At 47.4% G+C, this 16165-nt stretch overlaps 1 protein-coding gene across 8 annotated transcripts in view; it reads left to right on the plus strand.

Annotated features, from left to right (window-relative positions):
• Positions 1-2237: 2237 nt before the first annotated feature.
• The window catches only part of ATP6V0A1 (ATPase H+ transporting V0 subunit a1), a 39182-nt gene continuing 25254 nt past the window's right edge, over positions 2238-16165 (plus strand). For 3 of the 8 annotated variants that reach the window (XR_003537412.1, XM_027704185.1, XM_027704187.1), the window contains exons 1-15: positions 2239-2298; positions 2424-2565; positions 2722-2800; positions 3067-3164; positions 3718-3846; positions 7974-8077; positions 8848-8974; positions 10347-10429; positions 11028-11121; positions 12419-12631; positions 13545-13695; positions 13919-14058; positions 14844-15001; positions 15458-15548; positions 15844-15962. Coding sequence is in view for 7 of the 8 variants with exons in the window: in XM_027704185.1 (XP_027559986.1) it covers positions 2449-2565; positions 2722-2800; positions 3067-3164; positions 3718-3846; positions 7974-8077; positions 8848-8974; positions 10347-10429; positions 11028-11121; positions 12419-12631; positions 13545-13695; positions 13919-14058; positions 14844-15001; positions 15458-15548; positions 15844-15962 (1703 nt within the window). In the remaining variant the exon portion in view is untranslated. Of the gene's footprint in view, positions 2299-2337; positions 2566-2721; positions 2801-3066; positions 3165-3717; positions 3847-7973; positions 8078-8847; positions 8975-10346; positions 10430-11027; positions 11122-12418; positions 12632-13544; positions 13696-13918; positions 14059-14843; positions 15002-15457; positions 15549-15843; positions 15963-16165 lie in introns of those variants that run through there. The other 5 variants (XM_027704192.1, XM_027704191.1, XM_027704188.1 and 2 more) reach the window with 3 other exon arrangements.

Raw genomic sequence — 16165 nt, forward strand, 5'->3', positions numbered from 1 at the left:
CTATAGAAAAGAAGCCGCTGCCAAATGCCTGCTGACCCACCCTTTTGAAATGATTAAAATAGTTGGAGGGGAGGCGATGGCTCTGCATGCAAACACAGGCACAGCTCAGCCAGGAATGCAAAGCTCTGGAACTGCTGCCACCCCTCAGTTTAAAGGCGCTGTAAGTAACAAGAGGAAAAAACAAAATCCTCGAGTAAATGGCTCGGGAAGCTGCTGGGAAGAGTGGGAAGTGAGCAGCCCCATCTGGGCACAGCTGTGTGCATTGAAGGCTGATTTAAACAACTGCATGCGCTGAAGTTCAGCTGGAAAATGCAGACCTGTTGCCAATAGTAAGGCTTGGGGTTTTTTTCCCCAGGACTACGAAAGCATGATTTTCAATATTTTAAAGAAATGCTACAATTTGGATTCAGTAGTTATGGCACAAAAACATCTGGATCATAACAATACCCCCCCAGCTGTGAATGTACGACGGGTGTACACAGTGCGTGCAAAGTGCACCACGTCTCCACACAGGTTTAACACAGGAGAAGGATAATGCAGTCCAGAAGGGAGGCAGCTGGGCACACTCCCCAGGGGAGCTCTCCCAGCTCTGCAATCCTCGAGCCATCGACAGATACAGTCACTGGACTTTAAATGTGGGACCCTTTGCAGCACACGCCATGCAAAGCTGTGCTTGAAAGCAAAGCCCAAATACAGTGGGTTACTCGTGGCTTTAGTGGTAAAAACCCTAATTGATTACGAACAGGGAGACACATGGTAGGTGCCACCCCAGGTTGTGCAACAACCCAGCAGGAACACGCCAAGAATGCAGAGAAGGAAAATTCAGATTCTGGGGGTGACTCTGGGCCAGACCCTTCACTGTCCCTGGAGTAGGCTCAACCAGAGGGAACCCAGCTGCCATGTATAGTGCTGCCATAGAGCCTCCGCTGGCCTGCACTCTGCTGCTGGGCTGGAGGCTCACTGGGAAGGTCTGTGGGCACACTGGGAAGGTGGCAGCTTCCCTCGTCCTGTAGCCTTGACAACAGTAATTCATCCTCCGAACCTCCTGCCTCTTGAGGGCCAAGGCCGCCCTTGCCCTTTGCCACCAGCTGGCAAATACCAGGAATGCCCAAGAGCCCCGGGCTCCTCCCGCATCAGCTGGCAAATACCAGGAATGCCCGAGGTAGCCTGGGACAAATGACCCATCCTGACACACAGGCTGGGAAGCCCAGGGCATCCCACAGAGGGACATTGTTCACCATGAATGCTCATGGCAGTCAGCACTTTCCCTGCCCTGTGACTGCTCACCCTCCCCACTGACCCAGGCCTGGCGGCTCTGGAATCAGGGAATTGTGTCCTGTGTCCCCACAATGGCCATTATGCCACCTAGGGAAAATAGGTTACTTTTTATGCCCTGTTCTTTCCTGAAGGGACCTTTTTCCAGAGCATTTATTTCCAGTGTTTGCTGCTTATGAGTCAGCTCCATGAGAACACCCTCAGTGCAGGCAGCCAGCGGCTGTTTGTCCCTGGGTGTGCTCCAGGGTGGGCTTCCACAGGCACCTGCATGGGGCTTCAGGTACAGGACAGGGTGCCCCTGGAGCAGAGCTCCTCCTGGGCCTGCCATCCACGTGTGACTCCAGCACATCTCTGCGCCTTTGGGTCTCCATTTGAGAATAATTAAAAATCTGCCTGAATAGGTCAGTCTGGATAGAACTAGATAAAGTGACAGGGCAGGGATTTACCTCTGTCCCTGGGGCTCAGCGAGAAGTGCCCCTCACGGTGCCCACAGTGATCATCCTGGGCTGGGACACTGGCAGTCATTTCCTATGTTTGGATTAACCCCACTTCAGCCCTTTTCTGCCACAGGGACATGCCAGGAGCAGCCAACAGGTGGGAATCTGCAGCCTGCGCTCTGGAGGCTCTGCTCGGGGTCGATCTGTGCCAGCAGAGCAGCCCCAGCTGCTCCCCATGCACCCCAGAGGGCCCTGGGGCTGCTCCTTGCCCTCACTGTCCCTGCTCAGGGCCTCTCCCGGGGCCTCATGGAGGGAGAGAGGAGAGGCCAGGCCGCGGCCTTGTGCGCGCTCCCCGTGGCGTCATCGAGATACACGCGATGTCACCATATCACACATGACGTCACATAAGACAATGACGTCACCACTGTTGTGGCCCGAACCCGCCCCCTCCCGCCCCTCACTTCGTCACTTCCGGGGCGGGTCCCCCGCGCGCCGTCGCCAGGAGACGTGCGCGTGACGCCGCGGCGCGCAGGCGGTGACGTCACGGGCGGGTCCCGGCGCGGGGCAGCGGGAGCGGCGGCGGCGGGTACCGGGAACGGGGAGCGGGAACGGGACGGGAAGGGACGGTTTGGGGACCGCCGGGCCGTGACGGGTCGGCGCGGAGGCCCCGGTCGCTGCCCCCGGCCCGGTTCTCACGGCCGTTTTCCGCAGAGGCCGCGGCGGGAGCGGTGCCGCCATGGGGGAGCTGTTCCGCAGCGAGGAGATGACCCTGGCCCAGCTGTTCCTGCAGTCCGAGGCCGCGTACTGCTGTGTCAGCGAGCTGGGCGAGCTGGGCAAAGTCCAGTTCCGCGACGTGAGTGTCCCCGCGGGCCCCGGCGGACGGGGGGGATCGGGACCCCCCGGGAGCCCCGCGGGATCGGGGGCTCCACCTGCCCCCGCCCCCGTGTCCGCAGCGCCGAACCCCCCCGGGCGGCGGGGGGGGGCGCTGACCCCGCGTCTCTCCCCGCAGCTGAACCCCGATGTGAACGTGTTCCACCGAAAATTCGTCAATGAGGTCCGGAGGTGTGAGGAGATGGACCGCAAGCTCCGTACGTTCCCCCGGGGCTGATGGGGCTCTGAGTCTGCAGTTTTTGCTGATAAGCCAATCAAGGCGCGCAGAAGCTGCAGGGCAGCGTTAGGAACAGAGCAGAGAGGGGTGAGGGCACGGGATTCACCTCCTGGAAAGGTAACTCTGACCAAGTCAGACAGTCTTGGAATAGGAGGTGAAAGGACTCTCAGCTGCTGATGGGGCCAGGTGCAGGTTGGGGTGACACTGGACTGTCTGTGGTTAACACTGTCAATGCTGTCTCCCCAGGGTTTGTGGAGAAGGAGATTAAAAAAGCTAATATTCCTATCATGGACACTGGCGAAAACCCAGAGGTGCCTTTTCCACGTGACATGATTGACCTGGAGGTAATGATGTGTTAAGACTCAAACTAGTGTTTCACTCAGAATGGAAACAGGGAAAATTATCCCTATGGGTTGATGCCTGCAGAGCTCAGCAGCAGAGGGGCATTGGCTCAGTCCCCAGCTGGCCCTGGATGTGGCTCTGCCACCTCACATGGGCTGGGTGTGACTCACAACACTGTGCTGCTTCTGTGTTTATCCAAGCAGAAGTGAAAATACTTAATAGGAATTTCACTGTCAGAATGAGCCAAAACCTGCTGGAACTACATGATTTATGGTGGTGGGTCATAAAGTTTATCAGGGTTTTAATGATTTGAAGAAACTGCATCAATCCAGTCCGTAAAGGACTGGCTGAGTGTGAGAAGTCTGCAGTTGCCTGAAAAGAATGTGGCAAATCTGGATCTGTGCCACAGCACTGTGGAGACACACCTGTAATTCCATAGAAATTAGGGTGGGGATGTGAAGTATTTCATCTGCTTCCATGTGTTGCTAGACTGAACAGCACTTATTTATCGAATTGCTTTAAGCCCCTTTTCCTTCTCTTTTTCACATCTTGCAGGCAAACTTTGAGAAGATTGAAAACGAGCTTAAAGAAATCAACACCAACCAGGAGGCTCTGAAGAAAAACTTCTTGGAGCTGACAGAATTAAAATTTATACTGCGTAAAACTCAGCAGTTTTTTGATGAGGTCAGAATACCGTGGGGGGGTTAACACTTGGGGAGCTGGTTCTTCTCCTAGAAATTACCATTTTTATTCTCAGATATATTTCAGTTGCTGTTTTGGGTAGCAGCATCATTTTATGCTTTGTTTAAGAAAGCTTCTCAAATTGTTTTCCATTTTTCATGCAGAACACCCAGCTACCCATGACTTACCTCCTACAATGCTGGTTTGGGTTTGTTCTAGTTAAGCAATGATTTGTTTAAAAATTGTGTAAAATAGTTAAGACATGAGCATTTTTAGAGCACATCAACAGCCCCAAAATTTGGTGCTACAGTGCATACTGTCCCAAGTGGGTTGGAGTCTCTTTGGTGCACGTGCAGAGGAGTTACAATCAAGCTGAATTTGTCTTCAGCCTTTGAACTGTTATGTGGAGACTAATCAGGGTCATAATATAAAGTCCTCTGAAGTAATAGATTAATTAATTGATTGAGCCTTTGATCAAACCCTGAAGGTTTCAGAGGTCAGTTCCAGAGCAAAGCTGCCATTTAAAGTCTTTGACATTTTGTCAGTTATCAGCTGGACCAGGAACTGGCAGCTTTCACTGGACCTGAGAGGAGCTTCTGCGATGTCATTCATGGCATCGACATAAATCCTGCTTGGGAGAAGACACAACCCTTCCTTGTGTAGGCAGTCTTCTCAGAGAGCTCCTGTGTGTTTTTCAGGACACGTTTTTGCCGAATAGTTGTCCTGTTTCCTCTGATTCCAGGATTTGATCAAAGAGTTCTTGGCAGAAGTGGCTCCTGGTGTTTACGAGGGCTGTTGTCGAGCGGAGCTGGGCTCCTGCACACTTCAGGCCGTTGATCTAACAGTTTGTTTTTTGGTGTTTTGGCACAAGATGCTGCCTGTTCAGCCACCAGGGTTGGTCCTGTGCCACCACCAGTCGTAGTCACTGCTGACACAGATACTGCTGCTGGTGTGAGGGTTGATGGGTCGTGGGGTTGATTTCAGTACAAAAAAAACGTCGTCTTCGAGTGTTGAATGTTCACTGCCTGTTTGTCCAAGGGACACTTGTATTAACCTGATAATTTATTACTTTGCTGTGTTAAGGTGCTACTGCCTGTTCTGAATATTAAGTAAAATCCGGTACAGCTGATGCTGAGCACTTTTATATCAAGAATGAATCCCATTCATTCTTTGGATTGGGAGGGACCTTAGAGCTCTTCTCCTTCCACCCCCTCCTGTGGGCAGGGACACCTTCCACTAGACCAGGTTGCTCCAAGCCCCATCCAACCTGGCCTTGTTAATTACTGTCCTCTCTGGTGAGAGCTGCCCACTGCTTTTCTTCAAGTGCAGTTTGACCATACTAAGTTTAAAGATGAAAATCAATTTTCTGAACAGTCCATGTCAGGTCACCCACGGAAGGGAGCTCATGGCAGCCTTACATGAACCGGCCACAGAGAGCTTAGATATGTTCTGCTCCTCTTTGATAAGGTTTTCTCTAGTAATAAAATATACCAAAAAACATGTGCTGCTCTATGTAAAAGCAAGCTGAACAGCTCATGGGTGATGTTCAGTAGAACATAAGTGTGGACAATTTAAACCTGTCTCAGTTCACACTGTGCTCAGCAAACAGGCAAGTGAGAGCCCTGAGCAGCCCAGGGCGTGTGCCTGGTGCTTCTGCTCACCATCCCAGAGTGGCCAGTGCTCCCTTTCCCCAGACTGCCATTGCTCAGCACCTTCAACACTTGAAGACTTCAATGAGTTGTAATTAAGATTGTGTTATTCATAGTAATGAGTTGCACAAGAAATGGCTGGCTCTCCAAATTCCTTCATGCTTGGTGTTTCCTCTCTGGAGTTTGAGCACGGCGGGAGGGTGGGTGGCAAAATGTTCCCCTGTTCTTCCTGTGACCATTCCAGCCCAAGAAGCCATTTCTTGTTCCAACACACCATGTTGATGATTATGCTCCTTTTCTCAGTCTTCTTGTCTTTGCTTATGAAGAACAGTATGAGCTGGAGAGATTTCTCTGAGAGCTTTTCCTTGAGTGTGAGCGTAAAAGAAGACTGGAAAAGTAACGGTTAATGGCATGCAGTCCCCTCCTCCTCCCTCTAACTCTTCTGCCATCTGCTTTTCTCTATCTGCTTTGCATCTGTCACTTCTGTCTGGCTCTGGGTTAATTGTTAGATGGTGACATGACTCCTTTTAAGTTCTTGTGAACATTGATTTTTGTTCTCTTTGTGACCTGGAAGGGGCTTGAATTGTATTGGGTTGTGTTGGGCATCCAGAGCTGTTACAGGGCAGGACTGGAATCAAGAAATGGGGAAAATGAACCACTTCTGAGATTAAGGGTGCTGATCTGGGTACTGATCAGGGGAACAATAAGCAATTTAAAAATGTTCAATAGGGAAAGCTCTGCTTCTTGATTACTGGCATGGAAATGTAGGGGAATTCCAATCCTGAATGACCTGATGTAGTAAAAGCTCTCCACAATAACTCTGACATTTTATTTGGTGCTGGCAAAAACTCATATTCAAAGTAAATTTCCCAGAATCCTGTTTTCCTGCATTGGAGCTGAATAGTTCTTCCATTTGCACATAGTCTCAGTATTTTAGTAAAACTGGTCTAACCTACATTTATTCTAAACTGTTTTGTTTTGTAATTCCATCCCCTCTAAGCAGGACTTGTCCTGAATAAAGGACACATAGCCCAAAGGGACCAAGGTAACGTTAAACATTTATAACAAATTCTCTCAGGTGGGGCGGATCCAAAGTTGTCACGTGTGCTGTCCTTCCTTTTTCATGTTTCATCTGCTAAAACATGGTACACTTCACAAAAAATTATCAGACAGCGTCTTGATGACTGTAAATACAATACAAGCCTCTTAAAATTGTAACTTAACTGTTCCTCAGTGTCCTGAAATTGAGATGTCAAACAATCACCAGGATGTTTGGTCTGTGTGTTTCTTTTTGGGGTACCAAACTTTCTTATTTTGGTTGTGTTCTCTACGAAACAAAATTCTCATTCAGTTTTTGATGTTGCAACAAGTTGCCTTAAAGTTGAAAGGACCAGGAGTTCCTCGTGTTGCCTTTCCAAGCTGAATGAAGGGCTCCCTTCCCTTGTGTGGCGTGGGTAAGCTGCAGCTAGTGTTTGTACAAACAATTGAGCTGCATTGGGTGTCAGCCTTGCAAAAACTCTTGTATATGGCAAACACTTTTATTTACCAAACAAGTAAAGTGTTGGAGACGTTTTCACTAAAACTCTGACGCAACTGTGGCCCAAATAGAGAAGCTGGGGCTGAGTCACTGCACTTTTGCAAGGCTGCACTGTGTGTGTGCATCTGGCGTGGCCTTGGGTCTTCCACTGTGTTTCAGCAACTTCCCTTGATGGCTCTATGGGGAAGACCTCCTGTGTACCACAGAGGGTAGACTTGGGCCCTCTGGTCGTGCTCAGGAACTGTAATTTTTGGCATTTCATTATATAAGCTGCAGAGGTAAAACTAAGTGTGAGGCGGGGTTGAACAAGTGTGAAGACGGTGCGTTAAGAGTGATGTGATTTGAGCATCCTCGACCTGAATTGCTGACACTTACAAGCTGTATTCCTAAGAATTTAAGCATGCAAATGAGTTGCAGTGAAGGACAGTGTAAAACTGTCCTGTTTTAGTGCCTGGCTGTCCAAGAGACACATCACCAGCCTGCCCTAAGCAACCCATCTGGTGTGTCTGGTGGTGAGACATACGGTGAATAAGGATAAATTAATTTAATATCTGGGGAAATATGAGAGTCAAGTGTGTTTCTTTGGTTTGTGCCATTAAAAATGGTTCTTGGGAACATCACTTGTACTTAAGACCTGAATTTTTTTTTAAATTCTGCCTTTCTTCAGACTTATATATCCCCCAACCCCTTTGTTGCAACAATCCTCAAACCTTTCTTGTATGGAAGCCCTGCTGAGCCATTTCACTTTTCCTCTTGTTTTTCTCCTTCCATGTGTAATTCTTGCTGTCTTTTCTGTCATCTCGTTCCTCTTTTTGCGGTCCTATGTTTGTTCTTTCTTTTCTTCCTTCTTTTCTTTCTTTGTCTCCCCCAACTGTCTCCTGGCTCCTCATTCCCTGCATGCCACTAACTGGTTTCATTAGATATTAATTGATTTGTGAATTCAGGCTGAATTGCATCATCAGCAGATGGCGGATCCAGACCTGTTGGAAGAATCCTCTTCACTGCTGGAGCCGAGCGAGATGGGAAGAGGTGCCCCACTCCGACTTGGGTAATGGCAGTTTGGGCTATGACCTGGCATTGGGGTTGTTGGATTAGGGATTATGAGCCTCTGGAATCAGCAATGATTTGATCACAGCTGTGGAACTTTCCACCCCAAGCAGATGAAAACTGATCTAAAACCAGCTGTTGCTCTCTGCTCTTGTCCTATCAACATTAACTTCCCAGTTCATGTTTATGCTTCACATGTTTCTCTGCACCAGTGAATTATCCCAGTTTGTTCCATGTAAATCTGTCTGGTTGTTTTTGAGACCTTCTGAGCTCTCACAGCTTTGTTGGAAGTCATAACTACCGTGAGCACATAATGCTCTGAAATAAGTGCATAGTTCTATATCCTCTTTATCAGCTGCTTCCAGGCTTCCTTGTGTGTGTTTAATTCTTTATCTGGATGTGGGTGTTTGGGCTGGTGAGGTCTGAAGCATGAGCCCAGGGCACAATCCCTGGCAGCCGTGGCTGCTCTAACCCTTGCAGCCAATGCACCAGAACCCCTGGGAAATGGAGCCTAGAAACTGTATATCTAAATCCATTTGTTCCTTCTATAAGCAGTGGTTTATTTAAAAAAAAAAAAGATTTCATTGTGTTAAAAAAAAAACCTGTGCAGTTGGTTTGTTGTGTGTTACTCCGTATTTTTAGAGGACCTTCCGTTTCGCTTAAAGAACTTACGTTAAAACAAGCTGTTTGTAGCTCTCAAATGCGATGCTGACCCCCCAGTTGCCGTGGTGTGCTGGGTGTGAGGCTCATGTCTGTGCTGTCCCCTGGCAGGTTCGTGGCTGGTGTGATCAACCGCGAGCGCATCCCCACGTTCGAGCGCATGTTGTGGCGCGTGTGCCGCGGGAACGTGTTCCTGCGCCAGGCCGAGATCGAGAACCCACTGGAGGATCCCGTCACGGTAACAGGGACTGTCGGGGGCAGCAGCAGAAGCCTCAGATGTGTAACAGCTGTGGGTCTGTAGATGGAAGCCTGTGTCCCTCTGAGCTCCCTGCTGCAGCAAATGTTTGGGTCACGTCGCTTCCCGGCACCTCCTGCAGCCTCTGAGCTTCAGTGACAAATGTTTTCCCTTTTTAGTGAAACAAAAATAGCAATGCTGTTGAAAAGGGGGAAACAACTCAAAACATGGACTGCAGCAGGTCCTAGTGACTTCTCTGGCCCAAACTACAAGTGCAGCTCCTGTATATAGTTCTGTGTGACTGGTGATCCTCCTTGGAAGAGGCTCTTTGGGACACAGGCAGTGTGTCACATCTGAAGCTCATTTACTCTGAACTTGGACTTTTCCTGTTTTCCTAATTTGCTACTCGATAATTTAAACATCCACCTGAGAACTGTTGGCTTTAGTAAAAACAGAAATAATTTAGTTCCTTACATAAAATTATAATTATATATTATATAATTATAAAATATATATGTATAAATTTAGTAAAGATAGAAATGTAAACATTGTGATTGGGCCTGGTTTACATCCAGTGTCCTCTGCACTCAAACCAGTGGGCACTTCCCAAACTTGGGGAACCCTTGCTCTTACCCAGTAAAGGTTATGTGGGGTCTGCATGGGGGCTGCCCTGGAACACAGACCCAGGAGGTGAAGCTCAGTAACACCTCTCTTTCTCACAAAAGGCTGATGTGTTCCCTTGTCCCTCCGACCACTGGTAGCTGACCTGTGGAATCATCTGTCTGCTCAGAGAGACTTTGTTCTTATTGTGCAGAACTTCCTTAAATTGAGGTTACACCTAATGTAATTATTCTTGAAACATTATGTTAAAATTTCCTAAGTTAGGTAGAACAATAACTTGTCAACAAATGCAGGAAAGGGGCCCTGGCTGCCCCCACGGACACAGCTGTGCAAGGAATGTGCTGCTGGCCTCCCTGGGAAGGGAGTGGTTAAACTCCCCTTCGTCTTATCTTCATTCACTCTGTAGCTTTTGGCTTGGTTCTGTAGATGAGCTGACTGCACTAAGTGCTGATAAATATTTCATCGCATCTCCATTATTTTTGGAGATCTTCCCAGGTTTTCCCTTTTATTGTATTGCATAGAATCGATAATGGATTATCTGGGACATTTTGCTTCAGTCAACACAAATACAATGCAGGTATTCTGTACTGAGGGTGAGAAAATCTCTCTCCTTGTGACTGTTTCAGTGTTACTCAGGTACATTCTTGACCCACTGTGCACATCTGAGCTCTGATGTACAGACTCAGTGGAAGGAAGAGGAGAGCTCTGGCAATTAGCTATCATGCTAATTTCTAAATTCTTTCCTCTGTTCTAGGGGGATTATGTGCACAAGTCTGTGTTTATCATCTTCTTCCAAGGTGACCAGCTGAAGAACAGAGTCAAGAAGATCTGTGAAGGGTATGAAAGTCTGACAGCTGGGCAGCTCTCAATTATTTTAACATTGACATGACTTGATATTTCTCAACTCCTTATTTCACAGTGGCTGCAGGAGCACATATTGTTGTGACAGCAAATGAAATGTGCCATAAGTAGCTGAAACATATTTTACAGTCAAACTTGCCACTTCACAGCCTGTAATGCTCAAAGTATACAACTGCTGTGCTAGGGAATGCCAAAACAAAGGGAGTATTGAACTCTGGGACAGACCTGGTGTGGGATATCAGTGGGATGTTCTCACAGGGGAGACAACAGTGAGTGCTTCCAGCAGCAGCTGCTGCTAGACAACAATCCCCTGCACTGGCTGGCCAGCCTTGTGACAGTGCCCTGAGACACTGGGAGCACAGGGAACAGAAGATTCTCTCTCACTTCCATTTTCTTTGACCTAAAGCAAACTTATGCACTCCCGTGATTTAGAGCCTGGAGCTCTGCTTGGCAGTCTCTGCTGATCAGAAACTTCTCTTAAGGTGCTTCTGGCTTTATTTCTGAGCTCAGGCTCAGCCCTGACCAATTGATCTTATTTCCATCTCTGTCACTGAAGTGCTTCCCTGTCTTCCAGGTTCCGGGCCTCCCTCTATCCATGCCCAGAAACACCCCAGGAGCGGAAGGAAATGGCTTCTGGTGTCAATACCAGAATTGATGATCTTCAGATGGTAAAATAACTGGGGTCAATGCCCTTTCTTTCTTTTTTTATTTAGTGATATAGCTGAAAACTTCTCTGGATCCTATTAACACAGGAGGAATTTTGGCCCTATTAGATGACCTTGTTTTCAGCTCCAGGCAGCTTGAGAGCAGCAGCTCAGCAGTGCAAGAGAGATGTTTGGAGACTGCTCAGTTGTTTCTGTGTCAGGATTTGGAAGGGGGTGGTTTGATCTTTCTGGAGGGCTGAGCAGTTCATGCTATACAAGTAAGTACAGGGAACTCCATACCAAGGAGCAAAGAGGAACATGAGTGTGTGAGGAGATCCTGTGTGCTGAGGCTCTGAGAGCATGTTGTGTAATTGTCTGTTTCATCTGCAAGTACTTTGAAAACATTTAAACGTTTTTCCAAGCTGAGATAACAATGCTAACATTAACTTAGCTCTTCTTTTTTCTGCCTGTCTTCATATTTTCACGTTGTGCTGTCCTGAAGAGCTTCTGCTTTACAACTAATCTCTTGTGCAGCAGCCTGAGTGTTGGTAAAAAGTAATCAGCACCCAGATCTCCTGGGTGCCAGTTCTGAAATACCTGGTGCTTGCTTCAAGGAAGAAAGGCAGTATGTAATAATGCAGAAGGATTTAAGGGATTTGAGGCAAAAATTAAGACTATGTTAGAAATTAAAAGGAAAAAGAGTTGAATTTGGCCTGCTTACTTGATACAGAAACTGTCTCAAGGTGGGAGTTGTGTAGCACGGCTGTTCAGCAATTTGAAAGTAGACAAGAACTCAGAACCAATGTAACTGGGAGGATTCAAAGCTGCATGTGCTCTGTGTCCTCACTTTCCCTGCAGTCTAAGACTTTCCACTCTGGAAATCTGACTTGGCCTGAGTTCGATATGTTCCAGTTGGAAAACACCCTCAGTAGGAAGCACTTTCTCCTTTTCCCTTCAGTAAACAAGTTTTTCAGGGTAATTTGTGTGTTTTTGCAAAGCAGCAAACCCCTGACTCGCAGAGCTCTTCTCTGCTCTTTTAACCTGGGTGGAGGTGTAATTTTTCCCTGTGACCTTGGCGTAGTTCATTGTTTGAAACAACCACTGACCTTGGGGCTGGAGGAGGAAAGTAATCAGAAAGCATCCCTGGAAAAAGTGTTTAGGCCCTTTAGCAGAACTAATTAACATGGGGATTACAGCATGGACTTCAGGCATGGGGCAGCCTGTGCGTGGGGTAGGGGAGCGGGCTCATCGTCCATCCTCTGTGGGTAAGGCTGGTCTTGTTTGTGCACCTGGCCTCACCTTTTTCCTGCTTCTCTGAAAGGTGTTGAACCAAACAGAGGATCATCGCCAGAGGGTTTTGCAGGCAGCTGCTAAAAACATCCGTGTCTGGTTCATCAAAGTGAGGAAGATGAAGGCGATTTACCACACCCTGAACCTGTGCAACATCGACGTGACACAGAAGTGCTTGATTGCTGAAGTCTGGTGTCCTGTTGCTGACCTCGATTCCATCCAGTTTGCTCTCAGGAGGGGCACTGTGAGTAGCTGCTGTTCCCGTCAGCTGTGGCAGCACTGCATGGATTCATTGGTTTTTCCAAATTGTGAGCCTCTGAAAAACCATCCCCTTGGGCTGCTGGAATCAGCCCTCCCAGAGGACAGTTTATTTAACATGATTTATACATAAATCATGATTATGTATAATCATGATTTATACATAAGTGTTGTAACAAATATGTTGTGTAAAGGTTTAAGTTCAGGAGAATGCTGGACTTTAACATAAGAACATAAAGGTTTATGTCTAAAAAACACAGTAACACTAGTAATTGGCAAAATATTCATGCACAGTCAGATAAAAAAACCCTGTTAGAGTGGAGGAACACGCCAACCACTTCCAAATTATTTGCTTTATGTCATTTTTTTCCTTTCAGCATGTTGGATGAGAAATTTTGTTTCAGAATGGAAAACCAAAAAGTCTCAAACCCCAAATCTGCCTGTAATCTACAATATAGAATCACACACTTTGCAGTGTGTGAGTCCTTTGGTACATTTAGTTATCGTGGCTGTGCTCTGCAGTCTTGATGTCTGGATACAGGAGCTCTCCAGGATGTTGGCAAGCTCACCCTCTGCTCAGATAGACAAGAGAGTTGAGTGTCTTGAAGTCCTTTCACTTGCTGTTTTAAAAAAACAAGTGAACTCTTTCATGGGTTTCCTTGTCTGTCCTACGCAGAGAATGTTCACCCTTACTCCAAGTGCTTCTCCTGCTACACAGAGTGGAGAGCAGTGGAATCCTGGCAGCCTTCCTCAGCTGCTCCAGTGTCTCATTGTGCAAGCACACTGCAAGCGTGCAAGCTTGCAGTTTTCCAAATGCCAGCAGGAGAAGCCATGTCAGACTGTCCTCCAGTGCTCCAAGGGTGGGTTTGCTGATCTTCCCTTTGGTTTTTTTCAAACAGGAGCACAGCGGATCCACCGTCCCATCTATTTTAAACAGGATGCAAACTAACCAGACCCCACCCACGTACAACAAAACAAATAAGTTTACCTCTGGCTTTCAAAACATTGTTGATGCTTACGGCATTGGGACATATCGGGAGATAAATCCAGGTAAATTCAGACTTGGAACAGTCCAAGACATCCACCTCAGTTTTTTAGTAATGATGTTTCTCTGTATTGTCTGACCCATGTGGAAATTTCTGATACTCAGCAGCTTTCAGAAGCAGAGGGGAAGCTGTGGAATTTCATTGCTAAATTGCCTGAATTGTACCATGGTGAATCTGGGCTGACTCACACACAGTGCCCTGGGACTGTCATCTCTCTTCCCTTACAGCACCCTATACCATCATCACCTTCCCATTCCTGTTTGCTGTGATGTTTGGGGATTTTGGCCATGGAATCCTGATGACTCTGATTGCTGTCTGGATGGTGCTGAGGGAGAGCCGGATTCTGTCCCAGAAGAGCGACAATGAGGTGAAGTGGCAGATCATGCTGAGATTTGCATTTTAAACAAAGAGTTGCTGCTTGGTTTACTCCCATCCATTTCCCCTGGAGTTGACAATGCACATTATTCCTCCTTTGGAATTTGTGAAACACATGAACAGGCTGGGAAGCCTGAGGAGCACAGACTTGAGTAGTGTAGTTTCATGATAGTATTGGGTTCCCTTGTTTTTTCTTTCAGATATGTATAGGAAATTATTCCTTTCTGTTGTCTGCAGGAAATTATCAAGTGTAGATAAGCTGCTGTATACAAATCACCCCAAATTTAGTTGGATCATAATGGGGTTCAGTCACTGCAAAACTCCCAATTTCTGTATGTATATATCCTATCTCCTGGATTCTTCCTATTTGCTGCTCAAGGTGGGTTTTGCTTGCTCAGGGCTGACAGGAGCTGAGCTAGAGTTGAGATACACTGGCAGATCATGGAGGAGGCTGACAGGATCTGTGCTGCCTGGTTGCAAACTCACGCTGCCAGCTGGGGGTTGCATCAGGCTGTGCAGTGCAGTTTATCCTCTCCAGCTAATCCCAGGTTCCCTGTGGACAACCACACCGCCTGCTTATCCTGGTTATCAGATTCTCTGCTGCCATGCTCACTCTTGCTCCCTTTAATCCCTGCCAAGGGGAAACAGAGACTTTGGGCTCTCAGTTTGTACAGCTGATGTTAGTCCTACAACAGACTGAGTTCCCTGGTTTGTCTTTAGGAGGGACCTTCTCTGTTCTCATGGACCTTCTTTGTTCCTTTTGTGTTTTTGCACTAGATGTTCAACATGGTGTTCAGTGGTCGGTACATCATCCTGCTGATGGGGCTGTTCTCCACATACACAGGCCTCATCTACAACGACTGCTTCTCCAAGTCCCTCAACATGTTTGGTTCCTCGTGGAGCGTCCGGCCGATGTTCACTAAAGGCAACTGGTCGTGAGTAAATCCTTGGAAACTACATAAAGACAGACAGTGAGAAGCAGGTGACTTGTCCTTCCCCATGGTCCTCCCAGTTCAGGAAAACAAAAACTTCTGAACTCAGTCTCACGTAGAATTGGAAGAAGAGTGTAAATAGGACGATATCTATCAAGTTTCAAAACAGGGGTTTTTTTTCTCCCCAGCAAATTTGTAAAGATGCAGTTTCTCACCTTCCTCCTCATAGACATTGCAAGATTCCTGTCCCCTGCACCTGTCTTTTTAGTGACACTGAGTAAAAGGTGGAGAAACAGGTTTTTCATTCATTTGGGAAAATCTCTAGGACCGCATAGGAACCTTGAAGTTCTCTCAATTTGAGCTATTCCTTGCTCTCACAAGGGAAGAGCGTTGTTAGTTTTTACACGAAGAGGATGGCATTGCTTGTGTTAATGTTTGTGTAATGTTATTCCCAAACAGAGATGCCTTGCTGGAGACCACCCCCCTGCTGCAGCTGGATCCTGCTATCCCAGGAGTGTTTGGTGGTCCCTATCCCTTTGGCATTGACCCGGTAAGAGCTCATCCTTCCTCTGCAGCCACCTCTTTCCTGCAGCTTTGAGCTACCATCAAAACAGGTTTGATTCCTGCTCAGTGGTGGGCTCAGTCACCGTGAGACTTTTCCCAGCAGAAAACCTTGTCTGCTCATTTCCCCAAAAGATATCTGTGGGACAAACACAGCTTTAAAAACCTGCTCTTTCAGCCTGACATTTCCTGGCTGATTCGTACTGTTTAGCTTAAAGGGAGCATTTTTCTTCTCCTGTTTTCCTTTCCCCAGTGTTTGCCTGACTGGGTGTTGTTTTTCACAGATCTGGAATATTGCCAGCAATAAGCTGGCCTTCCTCAATTCCTTTAAGATGAAGATGTCTGTGATTCTTGGCATTTTCCAGATGCTCTTTGGTGTCGCGTTGAGTCTCCTCAACCACATGTAAGTGCTTTGCTCTGTTTTTCTGGTGGTGAGGGGAACGTCTTTGGGTGTCATGTGTGTGTTGGTTTAAGATGCTGGAGCCTGTCAGCCCTCACCTCTTGGTGGAAGGTGCAGTGCAGTTGTTTCTGGCTGTGTGTGGAACTGTGTGTGTGTGAGGCAGTTCCTGTGCTCTGGCCCAGCTGTTGCTGAGCTGCTGAGTCCCT

This window comes from Neopelma chrysocephalum, unplaced genomic scaffold, assembly GCF_003984885.1.
Source record: "Neopelma chrysocephalum unplaced genomic scaffold, ASM398488v2 Primary Assembly neopelma1_258, whole genome shotgun sequence".
NCBI lineage: Eukaryota > Metazoa > Chordata > Aves > Passeriformes > Pipridae > Neopelma > Neopelma chrysocephalum.